Below are 18,427 nucleotides of genomic sequence, written 5' to 3'. Positions count from 1 at the left end.
CAGCCCCCAAAGGGTCAGCAAGCAGCCTGCAAGCTCCCGCTCAGCCGCCACTCCCCCAACAGTTGTTCCTACCGTGGCAGCCAGATTCCTCGAGCTCCCCCTCCCTTCTCCAGCTTCTGTTTCCTGCCCCACGCCTTGGGGCAGGATGGCATAGTGGAAGGGGATGGGAGTGCCCATGTTATGCATGCACTGGGGAGACAGCTGGGATATTCATGCTGCATTCATGGCAAGAAGGAACCAGGCAACTTGCAGGTTGGTTGCATGCACAGCCAAAGTAAGAGGGAGCAGAGATACTTGTGCTGCAGCCTATGTGGCTTGCGGTCCCCAGGTCTGTGGCCTGTGCTGTGTGCAGCCCCCAGCTACCTAGAAGTTGGACAGCCTTGAATTAGATAGGCACCTTTTTTTCAGCAACCAAGCAAATGTTCCATGTTAGAAAGCCATGCCATGTTCTTGTCAGTTTTGCTCTTTATATTTTTCCATAGCACTCCATAATGATGATTTTTCCTCCCATGAGAAGCCAACCTACAAGGCCTGAATATCTGTTAACATTCAGTAGAGGAGAGTCACTGGCATCAGAACAAGACCCTGGTGTTAGTAGAAAGGAAAACACTATGAATTCTTCAGGCTGCAGAGAGGAAAGATGAAGTGGGTGCACAGGAAAATGAAGGGTTCATCCTTCCCACTGCAGGAGCTGGAATCATGACTACTCCTAGGATCCTCCTAAAGGTCCTTATTGGGGGTATAGAAATGGGCAGTATTCATTGGTACCATGTTTCCCTCACAGCAAGGGGCTAGGAAGAGTCTGGTAGAGCCCAACCAGCTCTGCTTCCCCGTTCTCTTGACCTAACCCTAGTCCTCTGAGCCTGGCAGGGTTTCCATAGAGCTTGAGAGTGGCAGGACAAGTTTGATTTTTAAGGGGGCAAGGGAAATATCTTCCCAGCTTCTGGCAGCTTCCCAGGGTAATTGTGAGGCTGGTTTAGAGGAGAGGTGGAAGCTGTATTAGTTTTGGAGGTTGTACTGCTGTTAGCAGTAGCAATTCTTTCCTCAGTCCCTCTCTTCCTCCTAGGAGAAAGAGCACAGTAGAGACATGTTCCTACAGATATTACCTCCTCAAAGCTTATGCCATGATGGAGAGAGCTTACAACAGACATTGGTTACCAGTTTCATTCTTCACCCTTGTCTTCTAGTCAAATTGCCTTTGTGAGGGGGAGAGACAAAGAGGAGTCATAAATACCCATTGCTTGAGGGAGGGAAAGCCCCTTGCATGGAAGTGGGGAGATGTGGGAAATCGAGGGATGCAAAGATCTCCTTGTGCATGGGTGCATGGGCAAATAACACAAAGCTTCCAGGGTACTGGAGAAGACTTCCGTGGGAGACGCAGAGAAGCAAAAGCTAGTAACTTCTGTAAGGTGCACAAATGAGGTGAACAGATGTTGGATATAAAGAGAGATTGAGAAATCTTGGGCAACCATTGTTGTAGGGATGACAGAGATGAAGCTTGTCTGCACAGTCATTCTTTGTCCTGCCATCAAGTTTGGGCTCTAATTATTCTATCATGTGGGATGCTACATAAGCGGAAGTCTCCTTCCCCCTGGTTCCCAGTTTCCCTGTACAAGCAGACACTGAGCTGTGTCCCTTGTTATGGGACAGAGGCAATGCAGAGGAAGTTCTGTTTTCTCTACACTAGCCTGAAAAAGCAATTAGGAATAGGTGGTGGTATTATTCATTATTGCAGTACCCATGACCCACACAGTTAAACTTAGAATTGCCACAGATCTGTAGATAGACCTCACACACCGAGAGTTACTATGGACCAAAGCTTACATCATTTCACTAGGAGAATGACTTTTTTCACATGCTTTAGGCATTACTACAGCTGAGACTTGGACAAGTCAAATCTCCATTCCAGAGTTCAGTTTGTCTCCAGTGGAAAACTCAGACAGCAGAGGAAGATGGTCATCATGAAGAAGGCTTGAACTCTCTCATTTTTTGCATGGTAAATCATGTGCCAACTATTTTTGCATTTAAAATCTCAAAGATAACACAAAGGACACGGAACTGGTATGTTATTTTAAAATATCTTATCTTCTATAAAAACCATTTCTAAAAAGGGGTATTGTTTGGTGTTGTCACTTCTCCAGCACATACTAGAAAAATGATGCTGTTTTCTCTGTTCCAACAGTCACTTTTTAATTATCATGGTTAATTTTCTTATGTGATAGAAAATACTTAGACAATTAATGTGTGCTTGCCTGATCTTTAAAGTGTGTTCCTTACAAGACTACTCCTAGACTACACAGCCTGGAATTCAGACCATACGCACAGAGTGTCTGCAAAGAACAAGCCCAAATGAGCTACCTTGATAAGTAATAACCTTGCTGGACCTAAAATGTCTCTAGAATTGAGTTCACACTAGCCAGAGTCATTGGCTAGTGTACATCTTATTTTTATCTGTAAAGAAGATAGCATTAAATATTCTAACTCATGTCATGCATCTGACTAACGGTCCATTAGCACTGAATATTCAAAATGAATAACAGATTTAGAAAGTTACATTTGAAGAAAGAGGAGTGGAGCAAAGCTTAAAATGCATTGCATTCTCTGTCAAAGGAACAACTGGAGATTTTAAAATTTAAACAAATATTGTAACTTGTACTGGTTCCAGCAGCTATTCCTTGTTAAGCAGACTTGAACGCATCTGAGCTGCTTTTCTTAGTTACCCTGGGGCTTCAGAAACTGCAGATCCCAGACAATTGATAATGGGATATGAAATTAAGTGCAGCTTTGGATCAAATCTCAGCTGGGACAAAAAGTTATTTTCCTGCAGCTATTCAGTAGCCATGGTGAATGATTTGGTGGTTGATCGATATGAATGGATACCCAGACATAATAAGAAAACACAGAAGTATGGAAAATAAGCAAAATATTTTCTCCAATTTTAGTCAAACTATATAGTTTCAGAGAAACTTTTGCAACATTTTTGTGCATATATACATTATTTTCCTTTGAAATATTACTTCATTTTCCTTTGTGATTTCCTTTAACAAGTTTTTTTGGCCATCTCTGTGGCACCCGCAGGAGCTGTCTTGAGATAAAGGGTGGCCAAGGACTACGGTGAAAGTCTGGGCTGTAGAACACCCAGGTTCAAATTCTGCTGTACCCCAGCCCCAGCTTCCCATGCAACCTTGGAGCAATCATTTAATTTATTTCTGGTTACATTTTCACTAAAGAATTAGCTCTTCTCAGGTTAGCCTGGATTGGCTAGATCAATGGTGATCAAACTTTTTGGCAGGTGTGCTGCCAGTTAAACCTCAGCCCTTTCCTGAGTGATGCTTTGATCTCCACTCCACTCCACTCCCCTGCCCCTTCCCCCAGAGGTGTACTTGATAGAGTTTGCACCCTGGGGTGCCCGAATAGAGGCAGGGGGACTCAATTCTTCAGCCATGTGGAGCAGAGCAGGGGCAGGATGCTGCTGTGAGAGAAGTGCCACCACCAAGACCCAAGTTAACCCTTTCTTAGCCCTGCAACTTCTGCAATTTTATATAGGGAGAAAGTTTTATGCAGGGTGGGGGCATTCAGTAATGGTTGCAGAACCAGTAAAGGTTAAACTGGATCTTGGTGGTGACACCTTCTCTCACCACAGTGCCTTGCCTCCCACTCCACTCCATGTGGCTGGAGGCTCAAGCCCCCCACCTCCACTCTACCACCTCCCTGGAGCTCGCATGTCACACCCTGCAGCTGTCTGTGCCACTTGTGGCATGCGTGCTGTGCGTTGGCCACCCCCGGGCTCTCGCATCAGCAAAATAGTAGTCGAGGTGCCTGGAGTGTTCAGGTTCAGGTATGCCTCTGCAGGGCAAAATGAAGTGTGTGTAGTAACCTGACCTACAGCCTGGCAAGCCAACCAGTTTGAGTTAAGGCATGTGTCTGTAGATGGCATTCAAGTTAGGGGCAACTCTTCAGTTAACTCTGTGGTGAAACCAAACCTTTAGGGTCTTAGATCCTCATTTGCCAGAGGAACAATAACACTTTGCTAATGCACAGCAGTACTGCAAGGATAAATTAGTTAGAGAGTACAAGGTGTCCACTACGGTGAGAGAACCCGTATAAATCTTAGTTAGATGAACAATGCCCCCTAAATGCCTTCTTTTCAAGCTTTGCCTTTATAAATCTTCAGGGTTTGGGAAAAGGGACATCACTGCAATAGCAAGAATGGAAAGTTTACACAAGGGCTGACCAGTTATGACTTTTAGATTTTTGTAAAGGTCTCACCCATGACAGTGCAGGAAGCACAAAAATTGGTCTTTGCTTTCTTCAGGGTTGATGTACAAAGTATTGCCCCAGCACAACAGGTTTGAGGTTAAATCACCATAATCTGATCTTAATTGTTGCAATACATTGTATTTTGGGAATGTCATAAGACCAACAGGAAACTAAAACCACAACAGAAAGCAGCTGCCTGGCAATGAGGTGTAAGTTCATATAGGAAATGCATAGCAAGAGTGCTTTAGGTTTTTTCCATTGCCTGTCATTAAGTTGAAGGCAGGGTAGATTTGCACCTTATAGACTAACCAAAATAGAAATTAATTATATGTATTTAATATATATAACATAAGCATATATAAGACATATATATGCTATATGTGTGTGTGTGTGTGTGTGTGCGTGTGTATATATATAGCATAGTGCGCACATGTACACACACACACACACGTATATTAGGGGTGTGCGAAACAAACCATATTTGGTTCAGATTCAGATTCGGCCCAAATTGGAGGACAGTGTTTCGATTCATTGATTTGGATCACTGTCTCCGATTCGATTCGGCTGAATCCGAATCTGAAGATTCGATGCTAATTCAGAGAATCAGCGATTCAGCCACAGACACAGGGTGAAATGTTTTTTCTACATACCTCAAGGTACCAGACATGGCTCATGAATGCTGCAATGCTGTGGCAGATGGAGCATCCCACAGGAGCCCGGGCCAGGGGTGGTCCCTGCGTGCTCAGCAGCAGACCCAGCAATAGACCAGAAGTATTTCCAGTCCACTTCTGAATCCGCCACCAAGCGCATAGGGGAACCCCGTCCCCCTGCACCACCCCAGCTCAGCGATTGGCCACAGGGGGACCCTGGGTGCCCCCCAGACCCAAGAGGCACCAGTTGCCAAGCCAGGGGGCGGGGGAAGTGCTTCCAGCCCACTTCTGGGTCCACCGCCGAATGTGCTGGGGACCCTCCCATGCTCCTCTAGGATGCTCCATCCACCCCACCATCTCAGCACGAGCCGCCTGGTACCTTGAGGTATGTAGAAACGACATTTAAAGCTGTGTATGTCCAAACCATCGAATCTTTCTGATTCTCTCCAAATTTCATTTCGGAGAAATTAAACGGTCTCCTGATTCTATTTGCATTCAGAGATTTGGCCGCCGAACTGGGCTGAACCTCCACCAAATCGAATCAGCGACCAAAGTTCTGCACAGCTCTAATATATACTGCATAGCATAAGCTTTCATGGGTTAAAGTTCCTTTCATCAGATGCTGTGAAAGGATGTGCAGGATGCAGAGTACAAGAATGGGAGAGGAATCAGAATACAAAAGACAAGGGAATGCCTGTGTGGGGAGTGGGGGCAGTGCTGGAAGAGACAAGCAAACCCATAAGAACAGAGGAGTAAGCAAAGTTAACCCAGGTAATGGGATAAGAGTCCACCATCCCTGTTTGAACCATATTTTACACATTTTAGTCTGTGGATAATTTCTTACTTCACAGTTTTCCTCTCAAAATGATTTGTAAAAGTTTGCTGCCTAAGAAGAGCCACCTACAGGTCAGTGATGAGTGCCCAGAGAGCTTGAAGTGTTCTCCCACAAGTTCGTGTGTCTTTCTGCAGCTGATATCAGATCAGTCTTCATTTATTCTGTCACATAGCAGACAGCAGAGGTGCGCTGTAAGCAGGTGATGGCATAATATGACATAAGTGGAGTTGCAAGTGAATGACCCTTGGATGTTATAATCTGTGTTATTCAGTCCAATGATGATGTGGTCTGTATTAATGTGGGGTACAGAAGGCATTTGGGTGTGTTACAAGGCCTGATACCTTGGAGAGACTGGGAGTTAGGTAGCCTGTGCTTTAGAAATGCCATTTGAGGTTGGAGGCTGCCTGTAAGCCAAGTTGCCAGGTAAAGATAAAGCATTCCTGTAAAAGCCTCAGTAGTTCAGAACCTGAGTTTTTGAGAAATGGTGTCTCTCCCCCTGACAAAGTACTATAGCAGAGCTGAGTAGACGCTCTTACACTGCAACACATATAAGCAGGAAGAACCTGCTTTGGATCTTGCCCTCAGATCCTATAGAGCATGGAGGAAAACTGCAAGATTCACCCTCCCTCCTAGGGATTTGAAGAGAAGCAAAGTTGAAGTTTGGTGGGAGTGAGGGGGATGGTATCCTCTTACTATGTCTGCTGTTGGCCATCTCTATGCTCATTTGTCAGAGGGCAGTTGACTGGGATATTCATTTTGGGAGATACATTTTACTAGTGCTCCCTTAAGCGTGGAATAGGCACAAATGTGTGAAGGAAGCAAAGTGAGGGCCAAACAAAGATCTGACACACAGATTGAACCATGCCCTTACAGTGAGGGAAAGTAGCCCCATCCTCCCAGAGCTATACCCAGCACTGGAATAGCACAAGGGAAGGAGCCTAGGAATGCATGAAAGGCTGGTTCTGCCTTGTGGTATAGAGAGACACAATGGTACAATCTGCCTCGCACCCAGCATAAATTACTGTAGCTTTAGGACTGCAGTAATGTACAGCTGGTTGTAGTGGCCCTTTCTGAGGATATGTCTACACAGTGCAAGGCAGTGCCATGACAAGCCCCACAAAGCTATCTCTTGCTCCTGACCTGAAGAGGTGTGTTCTCACTATCCTGTTTCTGAGCAAATTTAATTAGCCCAGGTGAAGCACCACGTGAACATGACTAAAATGCTTCTAATTCAGATGGCAGCTCACAGAGCTAGATCAGGAAACTCTGCACAGTGCTCTGGTCCATACCCAAAGGGACCCCAGGCTGTGCTGCAAGGGGGACAACCATAGATTCAGTTCAGTGTTCCCTATTCTCCAAGGAAATCTCTACATTTGGGGTATTCCTTTGTGAAGAGAGCTACTGTTTATGGGTCCTTTGCACTGCTGACTCCAGGTAGATGCAGAATCGGGCCCCATCTCTTAAAGAAAGGATGAGACCTACTGGCAAGACCAAGCAATTCTTGTCTGAGAAAACTCTAAAATGTGGGCAGACCCTCGTGTCCAGTGTCAGCCTTCCAGCATCTTCCTTACTAAGTTAAAAATAAAAGAGAGAAGCTCCTAGGGACACACACGTAGGCAAAGAGACTCTACTAATTCTCAGCTTTGTTTGTAGCAGCTGGGATTCTGCTAATGGGCTGAGGTGAGCCCACCTTAGTCTATAATGGTGGGCTCTTTTCTGAATCATTACCATGTTGGTTCATGCTATCAGACAAGGAGAGACAGAAATAGAGGCATGAAGTAAATGGGCCCTTTTCTTCTGTTGTCCCTCTTAAAATAATATCAGTAACAAAGGAAGTTTCACTGATTTGCACAAAGTTATTTTTTTCAGTATCGGGAATAAGGTTTCAGAATTACCCTCCCTCCCCCCGTCTTGCCTGAATCATGCACACATTCAGACTGAAAAAAATGGACACACAAGAATTTGCAAAGGAAAATAAGACACTAGGCAGAGCAAGCTTCCAGAATTTCCTACCTCTATTTTAACAAGACAAAGAATATGCTCAAAGCATGGTTCTAATACACCAGGTCAATGACATTCATCTCTATTGTTTATTTCAGAATAAAACAAATGGCTACATGGAGTCCACCACCCCTGTCCTCAAATGAAACCAGCAGCCCGAGCAATTCAACCCTCTGCCCAGATCTGAAGGAATGGTGGGATGTGGTATACCAAGTTATGCCGACATACATCAATATAGTTTGTATTATAGGTACATTGGGAAATATATTTGTTTTCTCTGTTTTTTTACTATACAAGGGCCGCTTGAATGTGGCTGAAATCTACTTTGTGAATCTAGCAGCTGCTGACCTGATTTTCCTTGCATGCTTCCCTTTCTGGGCTGAGAACATCAGGAATGAATATAACTGGCCTTTCACGAACTTCCTTTGTCGTATCACCAATGCATCTATCAAGCTAAACATGTACACGAGCATCTACTTGCTAGTGGCCATCAGTGTGGACCGCTACTTAGCTTTTGCTCACACTCTGACCAGCCGAGGAAAACGAAGCAATGCACAGGCCAAAGTGATGTGCCTGCTCATTTGGGGATTTGGAATTGTTATGAGCATCCCAACATTTATGTTTCGCTCTGTGAAACATGTGCAGAACTTGAATATCTCAGCTTGCATCCTAGCCTTCCCTAGTGAATCATGGGAGACAGCCGATCGCCTGACATTAAATGCCCTGGGATTTGTAATACCATCAATAGCAATCATAGTATTTAATTGCCAGATAGTTCGTTCTCTACGAGAAAACAAGCGAAGTCAAGCAAAACTCAAAACAAAGATATCAAAGGACCACACAAACACAAAAGCCACCATGTTGATCTTCACAGTGGTGCTGACATTTCTTCTCTGCTGGGCTCCCTGCCATTTTTTCCTGTTCCTTGATTTCTTATTCAGAATGAAAGCTGTGAAAGGCTGTTTCTGGGAAGAGCTGATCAATTTTGGGAGCCAATTTACTTCTTACCTTGCTTTTACCAACAGTTGTCTTAACCCTGTGATTTATGTATTTTTTGGGAAATACTTCAGGGAGAAGACTTTCAAAGTTTATACACAGTTTTTTCCCAGTGGATATCCTTTACAATGCATGGCACCAAGAGAGAGATCCTCATATTTTACTTCTGGCTTGAAACAAGTTATTTTAACATAAGGACCTTCCGTTCCTGTTGGATTGTGGTATCACCACTGATTTCAAAGACAATAAGGAAGATTCACATGAAGAATATTGGATTAGTTTTGCCTGTAATTGTAGAATGCATATTTATTAAAGTAAATCAACTTGGCTACTTATTTGTCCCAGAGTTTGTTTTGCAGTTGATATGCATTGCATTCAAATGCATAAAGCTACATTTTCACCACAGGGGTAATTGACACAGATTCAGACTAAAGGAAATCCTGCATGAAAGCAGATATCAGAAAGATGCCTTCTTAAAATCATCTCTGGCCAGGGTATATTCTTCAAGAAAGGGAGGAAAGTGGATCCTGCAAACTACAGGCCCATCAGCCAGACCTCTATCCCGGGGAAGATCTTAAAAAAGATTATCAAAGAGACCATTCTCAACAGACTGGCCGACGGCAACATCCTGAGGGATAGCCAGCACGGGTTTGTTGCGGGTAGGTCATGCTTGACCAATCTTATCTCCTTTTATGACCAGGTGACCTATCACCTGGACAAGGGAGAAGAGATTGATGTCATATATCTTGACTTCAGAAAAGCCTTAGATCTGGTATCCCATGATCACCTCTTGGCAAAACTGGCCAACTACGGCCTTGGGCCCACCACGATCCGCTGGCTGGGGAATTGGCTCCGTGGTCAGACCCAGAGGGTGGTGGTTGACAGAAGTCAATCATCATGGTGCTCTGTGACCAGTGGGGTCCCCCAAGGCTCTGTCCTTGGACCTATATTGTTCAACATCTTCATTAATGATGTGGACATTGGTATCAGAAGCAGACTGGCCAAGTTCACCGATGATACCAAACTCTGCAGTAAAGCATCCACACCTGAGGACAGGAGGGTGATCCAGGCTGACCTTGACAGGCTCAAGAAATGGGTGGATGAGTACCTGATGGTGTTTAACACCAAAAAATGAAAGGTTCTTCACCTTGGTAGGAAAAACCTGCAGTGTCCTTATAGGCTCGGAAGTGCTACACTGGTTAGCACTACGGATGAAAGGGATTTGGGGGTCATGATTGACCACAAGATGAATATGAGCCTTCAATGTGATGCTGTGGCCAGTAAAGTGAGCAAAATACTGGCTTGCATCCATAGATGCTTCTCAAGCAAATCCCAGGACATCATCTTCCCACTGTACTCAGCCTTGGTGAGGCCGCAGCTGGAGTACTGCATCCAGTTTTGGGCTCCTCAATTCAAAAAGGATGTGAAGATGCTTGAGAGAGTGCAGATGAGAGCCACGTGCATGATCAGAGGTCAGGAAAACAGACCTTACGAAACAGGCTGAGAGCTATGGGACTCTTTAGCCTGGAAAAGCGCAGGCTCAGGGTGATCTGATGGCCACCTATAAGTTTATCAGTGGTGTTCACCTGGATCTGGGAGAACAATTGTTCACCACAGTGTCCCTAGGGATGACAAGGTCGAACAGTTATAAATTCCAGCAAGACCATTTCAGGCTGGACATAAGAAAGAATTTCTTCACTGTCTGAGCCTCCAAGGTCTGGAATAGCCTGCCACCGGAGGTGGTTCAAGCACCTACATTGAATGCCTTCAAGAGAAATTTGGATGCTTATCTTGCTGGGATCATCCTATGACCCCAGCTGACTTCCTGCCCCTTGGGCAGGGGGCTGGACTCGATGATCTTCCGAGGTCCCTTCCAGCCCTAATGTCTATGAAATCTATTAAATCTATATAGTCAGCAATGTGGACGAAAGCCTCTAAATTCTATAGATTGTTCATGGGAAGACAAAATTAATAGAATTTTAAGCCTATCATGAGCTAAGGATCAAAGGCAATCTGGGATGTTCCAAGAGTTGATAAGGAGTTCAAAAAGTTATCACACAGAACACTTGAAATGCAGCTGTGTTATAATACAGGTAAAAAAAAAAAACTTGATGGCACTTACAGAAAGAGGCCATAGCAAAGTGTCATTGTCTTAGTAATACTTTTGGCAATACCAAAAGTTATAACATGTTTAATACAAATATTCCCATGTAAATCTGTTATAAATAAGCTCAATTTGCATCCCTGGAGCTACATGGATATATACCATCTAAAGGGCTAACACTGTGACTGTGTCAGCATGCTAAAAGACACCTCATTTAAACAAGGATTCTTTTGGTTTTCTCCATACAACTTTTACCTGGAAAAGGACTGTACCTGTTTTACTGTACATTTTAATATATTGTAAAGGCACCAAGAGCCCTCAGTATGCACTTACAAAGCAAAGTGAAAAAAACCCAACATATTTCTATCTCATGGTTGCCTTGCACTCCCTGTTTATTGAACCTGCTGCCCCTTACTCTTTACCAAGAAACTAAGAACCTCCCTTCCCCACAGCCTGTATTTATACAGCACCTTACATATTGGGACCTTATCTGTGACTGGAATACTGTACTTAGCTATTTTACAAATATAAATATTAAGATCTCCTATAAGGGTGGACAGAATAACAACCTTTTCCTTTCTTTCCCTGTATCTAGAGTGGACCAGAAGGAAGTCAGCCCAGAGAAACCCAACCTGCTCTTTCCTTGGTAAAATAGATCTGCTGGCATACCCCTACTGTCTTGGTCTAATGTCTGTATTTACTCTGATCTTAATAAAATTTCCTACAGACACTTTTGAGCAAGGAAAACCTGTTGGAAAAGGTTGGAAGAGGCTACACATAACAAAAAACTACTGCCTTACCAGACTGGGTTAAGAGATCATGAAATGCTCATTTTGTGTTGTGTTTTTTAGATAAGTTTGTGAATTAATCTATGCCAAATGAACTTTTATTCCAGTGAGTCATCAGAGAGTAAAAATATGCTTATGGTCCACCCAAAACATAATGCACAATGTGTTTGGTTAAAAATAAAAAGGGACGATTATGCATTTAGAACCATAGAAGGAGACTGAAACTGAAAAAAATTGCGGAGATATGTGCTTGGGGACCTTAAAAGGCAAGCAAATTATGTCCTTTCTGCCTGACCTACTGTTGCACATATGAATGCACATACACAACTTAGGGGATAGTTTTATTTATTTAAACACAAACAGTGATTAATTTTGGGCATAATCTCCAATAACCTCAGTAAGCATGTGTTAAAGGCTTTAATGAATGCTTCAATTATGCTTCAGATGTCTACAGCTATCATATACTGGGTGCATCTACACATGATGCTACATCGCCATGGCAATGTGCTATGACAATGTAGCATTGGTGGTCACAAGCCATGATGCCAGGTACATCACCGTAGCAATGTGCTTCCTCATTATAGTGCATTGCTGTGACATAGCAGCTAAAAAGTTATCCAATATCCAGCAGCTAAAAAGTTATCCAATTTGCTAATATCCAAATAAGCATTAAATGTGAAGAAAAGGTAAACTGAAAGTGTGCACAGAGAGGTAGCCACAATTGTGCCAGCAGGGAAAGAATTCTTTGTTTGAAGATTGTATGTGAAAAGGAACTGAGGAAGAAAGAAGCACACAGGGGTGGGCTTTATACTACGTAAGCTGAATAGAAATCTTAAATCCTAAAATACCACATTCTTTTGGGCAGGACTGCTATAAACCTATAGTGTCTATTCTAGTAGTGGCCATGTTACCTCACATTCTCCCAAACTCATAACACAAGCCACCTAAACTCTTACCCCTATCTGTCACAACTCATCCCTCAGTATTGAAATGTGAGCTCCCATCTCCAAGTCACCAATATTGCCATTCTTCCATTTGTTACATCTTCAAACAGATGTGCTTTGTGTTTATTGTGCTGCTACTCATCACACTTGGGAGGAGCTCCACAGAAACAGCTGCAAAACATCCCCCTTAAGGTCCCCTTTTCCATGATACCTACTAACACCTCCCTCCCCTCAAAAACCAACTTGATAGCATGTGGGCAACTGGTGTACCAATAATATTGTCTATCACTGTTTCACTGTATTCCTCTCCATCCTTCCATATCAACCTGTTGTGTCTTGTCTTATACATCACTTGTAAGAGCTCAGGGGCAAGTGCTGCCCTTTTTTCCTGTGTTCACCACATCCATGAATAGGGTTTCCAGGCACTACTACTACTACTACTACTACTACTACTAATCATAATATAAAAGCCTTGGTCTGTCTGGCCGTAACACTTTATTCTCATTCTGATTAGTTGTCCAAGAGCATTCTGGACAGGAGGCAGTGGTGGCAGCGTGCTACCATGATGGCAGGGACAGAGTGGCTGGAGTGGGAGAGTAAGGCCAGCGCTGCTGGCCTTGCCCCCTCTCCCCCTCTGCTCTCTGCAGGTAGCGGTGGCATGGGGTACTGGCCAAAGGGAACGGAGGGGACAGCAGGGCAATTCGCAAATTCCTGATGGGCAATTGGCTAGTAATAATAACAATAATACACTTACCAGTAGAATTAATTTAAACAATTAGGATGCATACCTATAAAACAGAATTATAGGGAGGGCTGGTGGCCTGATATTTGCCATTATAAAACCAGGGTCATAACTGCTTATAACTAAACATGAATTGTTCAGACTGCCATTGTCCATGCCAAGTGTCTACTTCACCTCTTTCCTTCCACCTCGCCTAGCAACTTCTCAGAATGAGACTCGGGAAAGAAAAAAGTACATATTGTTTTGTTCTTTTAATAAAGTCTTTTGAAAAATTACATCACTGCATCCCTGTAAAAAAAAAAATCCAAATTTAGTCAATTTGCAGGCCTTTTGGTTGGGGTGGGAAGTTTACATAACCTCTATGAAGTATAACAGCTAAAACCTCTGAAGAATCTCACCTAAGTGAGCACACTCAAGTCCCTCCCAGCACCCAGTGTTGACTGGACCATACAAGTTCCCTCTTTACAAGAGTGACTGAGCATGCTGCATTCCCTCACGACTCGTCACGGATGACTGAACACATTCCCCCTGGCTACAGAGGCAAAACCAGATTTTTCTTGTAATTAATGTTCTAGATTGGAGCAGAGCCAGGTACTCAATTCAAAGCAGTGAGCACAAGAAAGACAGACTCAATGACCCTTTGCTGGCATCCAAGACCACAGAAAAGAAAGATACGTGATTTGAAGGAAAGGAGTACAAAAGGTAGACTAGAGGGCTTGGAAGGGAGTCAATTGGGTAAGTCTGGAACTTAACTAGGAGGAGAGAAACTGGGACTGTGTTTGGCTGAGCAAGGACCCCAAGATCCAAGAGAGACAGGAAAGGCCAGGACTAGGAGAACCAAGTGGACAGGGAGATTAGAAGCCAGGAAGCAAATTGCAAAGGGGAGAAGGAGGAACACTAAAAATGAATAAGGAATTGAGGTGAAGATAAGAGACTGGGATTGGCTGGGAAAAAAAGATGAAGAACCAATGGAGAACAATTGTGGGAAGGAGAGACAAATCTGACAAAATACTGTACTGAGGAAAACTGCTATGGATTTAGGCAAGGAGTTGGAGATGAGCATGGGAGAAAGATAGCATGCAATGACACTGCCTGTATTTCATTTGCTTTTTTAAAACATTAAGGCAGTTGCTCATAAAAAAAAAACTACATTAAAAAGTAACTTGCAAGTCAAGAACTTGAAGAAAATGCTAGAATTAAGGTTTTGCTGGTTTATGATACAGTCTAAATACTAACTTTTGAATGCTTGACTTTGCAGACCTACTCATTTTTCCTTTTATGTATTTTTGTGTGTGTCAATGTCTGCATGTGTGTATCCACACAAGTTTTTTTGTATTGAAGAAAAACATATCTATCCATTTATATATGAACAAATAAATAGTTTTCCTAAGACATGAAATCATCTTTTCCTGCATATGGTTAAATGATAAGAAATATATTGGTAACAGCAGAGCTGCATATAGTGTAATGAATTCTGACATAAAACTATCATTTACAAAATATATAATTATGCTGAAGGACTTGCAGATTTTATTGAGACAAATAAGCTTAATAATTGGAATTGAAAGGTTTAGAAGGGAGACTAGAATAACTCTATGGGGAGAACAGCTACTGGATACATTCAGTCACAGATGGATAGGCCCCACCCTTGCCTCTTTCAAAGAGAGACTGTCCCCATGGTGGTGATCATTCCTTTCTTTTTTCATGTCCTTGTGGCAAGGTATTTACTATTTAGCAGAATTCACAGATTTGTTTGGAATCTGACAGGGCTGCATCATAAGCACTTCTGTCCATGGTAGTGATGAGCACTTAATATGTGGGGCACCTGAGTCCTGTGGCCTTCTCAAATACCCTTCTCTGGGGTCTTGCCAGGTGAGGACTCTGGTTGCATGTGAAGAGCCACGTTAGATCCTTGACATTTTCCTTGCACTTCACCTTTTTTCTAGAAAAAGATTAGATCTCTTTGTCAGGCTGTGACTGGCAGGGATAGTCACTGAGAAGCACTAGCTCTTAATAGGGACAAATGAGGAATAAACTCCACACCAGAGCACTGCTACACAGGTTGTCCAAAAGGTTCAACAAGCTGCCTTCATTACATCCACAAATCTAACAAGTCATTTAAACCTTCCAGCAGCCATGGTGGGTGCTAAGAGGTAGTGCTAAGAAATCTATTTAAAGGGGGATCACTACATTTACTAAGGGCATGGAGTGGCAAGGGTGCTAAGGTGCACAGTTGACAACACAGAGGTTGTACATTCAAGGCCATAGGAGAAGTGCTCACAGCACAACCCGTCAGATTCCAATGAATCTGTGAATTCTGCTAAATACCGTATCACAAGGAAATGAAAACGGAAGGACTATGCTCACTGCTCCCTGGTTGTCAAGCAGATTATATGACTGATAGAATGGAAGTTGTCAGCAAAACATCTAGTTGAGCAATAAGTCGCAAAAGCCCTACTTTACCACCAAGGCTCCTTAATCTTGTGGACACAAGGCACCTTCTAGGCAATTGCTCGGAATTGCTCACAATAGCTATACTTTCCTCAATCACTGGTGCAGTGCTCTACACCACAGGTTCCAGAGATCCTCCCCTTTCATAGTTAATTCAAACACATTAAGGATCACGTTTCCTTTCTCAAACTCAATTTCTTTTCTCATTCATCATATTCATGCATGCAGACAAAAGCCACCAACATGTGAAACTAATCGTGTTTTTCCAGGAAGACAATGGGTGCAATTCTATGACCTTTATAGTCCCATTAATACATACTAAGATTGTTGTAATATTTCCCTCAGAGAACTTTCCAAACTTTTACAATACCACTGAGAAGTGTGATGTGACTGCTATGGAATGAAAAGAGTTCATCCATCACTCAGCATGGGTATAATAATCAGCAAAGCCATTTAATCCAGAGCTTCAAGCATGCCTTTTCCTACTGCCAGAACTTCCCTGTTACTAAGGCTAGGGACAGAAGTTACACATAAACCAGTTTAAGTGATCAGAAACTGGTTTAAACCTGTAACAGAACAGAAGTTCAGTGCATATATACCAATTTCAAAATGGCTAAAAATGGTTTAAAATAAACCTGGTTGAATGTAGTATCAGAATTAACTGATTTAGGTCAAACTGGTTTAGGAAACTTCTATCCCAGACCCCTTCCTGGTTCAAGTTAAATCAGAGTCCCCCACCATTCTAGCATGCTTTAGCTCTGGGGCTGGGCTGTGCTGTCTGCTTCAGAGAGCAGGGCTGGCCCCACCCCTCTGATCCCTAGATGGAGCGGTGAGGGCTGGGTCAGTGGCCTCACTTACTGGCTCACTACCCCTCCCACCTCCCCAGCAAACCCTGCCCAGGGTCTGGGGTCTGGGGCCAGGGAGGGGGGTTAAACCACCTTCCCCTGAGTATGGAGCTGCCCTGCCCTACTTACTTACTACTAGCTGCAACTGTGGAACTACAAATCCCAGAGGCACCTGGAAGCAGGAAGAGGACATAATGAGTAACCCTGCAGAGTCCTGCTGCTGTGATTGTGGACTGCAAATCCCAGAGACCTCAGAGGCAGCAGAAAAAGGAAGTGAATACACAGTCCATGCTGGCTGTGTGCCAGAGAGCTGTGCTGTAGTACCCCTTGGCTTCTGGCCTGAGCCGCTGTAGGCATGTGGCTGCAATTTCCTGAATCAAAAGTGAATGTCAGTTCATTTGCTTATTGGTTCAATCTTTGTAGCTTAGACTAACTTGCAAAGACTTAATCAATTCAGCCTCAGGCTTTTTGACTGTCTGTACTTAGCCTCAGCAGGTTTAAATCACAGTTAATGGAGCTACCTGAACCAGTGGAGAATCTTGCTTCAACAGCAGAGGAAGATGATTTTGTTTTCTATTCCATCACATCATTAAACTGATGCTGAAGTCAATGGAGCTACACCAGCTTAAGCCAGTGTAAGGAAGGGGAGACTCCGGCTCACTGTATTTTTTTTACTATGAAATTTGTTAGCCATAGAAGTGTTGGATAAAAATTGTGAGGAATGGTACCCTTGATGCAGAACATAAAAATGGTAGCAAGTGGGATGGTTTAACTGTTCTGAGGTATGTCATGAAGAAATAGAAACCTGCATCATTTCCTGTTGGGTAAATGGAAAATCCTATTAGCTTAAGTTTTGAAGAAAGGTAACCTTTGAAAATGAAAGTCAAAATTTTGTTCTTGACTCAAAAGGCCTGAGGCAGCTGACATAGAGACTGGTATTACACCAACAGCAAGAAAACTTCTAAAGGTCAAGGGTCTGAGTGTAGAGAGTCTGAAACACACTGCCAGCCCTCAGAAGCACTGAAGTTCAAAGTGAGGCTTGTTGCCAAAGTTGCTTTATTTTTATCTGTTGGTTCAATGCCAGCTTTGTGATGCAGGCTCCTGCATGGTGTGATGCAAAACACACGCAGCAGACACATAATATACACTCTGACGTTGAGACTTGCCAGGGGCTGTTTTTTATGGAGCTAATGTACTGTAGAAGTAAGCACCTGAAAATCTCTCCTGTGTTTTAAGTGTTGCGGTGTACTCACAGGGTCAAAACATTTTTGAGAGAAGTCTGTTAAGCATAAGGGAAACCCTCCTATTCTGCCCACACATCTGAACCAAAGCAGGGCAACTAAATGGGTGGTGGTATGCCTGGAGAAAGCCCACTTTGCATAGCACTGTCACTATGCAGATAACCGTGCAAATTAATGCTCTTCTCATTGGCATTAATTCCTTTAGATTCTTGCTCTGAATCCTCTCCCTCTCCAGAATTAGAACGAGGAGATGAGGTGGCCTGTAGATCAAGTCTATGCTGCCAACAGGAAGAAAACTATCAGTAAGTAGTGCATGGGGATTAGCCATCTTCATGAATACCTGGGGCTGAAGAACCAGACTCTCTGGAAAAGGCAGAGCCTACAACTTAAACTGCAGACAGTTGGAATATTTTAGAAAGGTTCTTCATAGGAAACCATGAACTGACATGAAAGAACAGAAGCCAAAATGGCATTAAACAAAAACAGCTGGGACTGGTCAGAGCTTTGTTCTGCCATGATCCCCCCTAGTTCTGTTCTCTAGGCCTGTAAGCAAGGTTATGAGAAAGTATG

The 18,427-nt window shown here is 43.3% G+C and overlaps 1 protein-coding gene across 1 annotated transcript; it reads left to right on the top strand.

Moving 5' to 3' along the window:
• The first annotated feature begins 7,815 nt into the window (after positions 1-7,815).
• On the top strand, positions 7,816-8,937 carry BDKRB1 (bradykinin receptor B1). The gene has a single exon (XM_025215190.1). It carries the CDS (start codon positions 7,816-7,818, stop codon positions 8,935-8,937), a length of 1,122 nt encoding a protein of 373 aa, XP_025070975.1.
• Positions 8,938-18,427: the final 9,490 nt, after the last annotated feature.

The sequence above is a fragment of the Alligator sinensis genome, unplaced genomic scaffold (assembly GCF_000455745.1).
Source record: "Alligator sinensis unplaced genomic scaffold, ASM45574v1 scaffold47_1, whole genome shotgun sequence".
Classification (NCBI taxonomy): Eukaryota; Metazoa; Chordata; order Crocodylia; family Alligatoridae; genus Alligator; species Alligator sinensis.
The sequence above is the reverse complement of the archived record's forward strand: the minus strand, read 5'-3'. Positions and strand labels throughout refer to the sequence as shown.

Coding starts and splice junctions, on each gene's coding strand:
- BDKRB1 (XM_025215190.1), top strand. CDS start 7,816: ATGACATTCATCTCTATTGTTTATTTCAGAATAAAACAAATGGCTACA.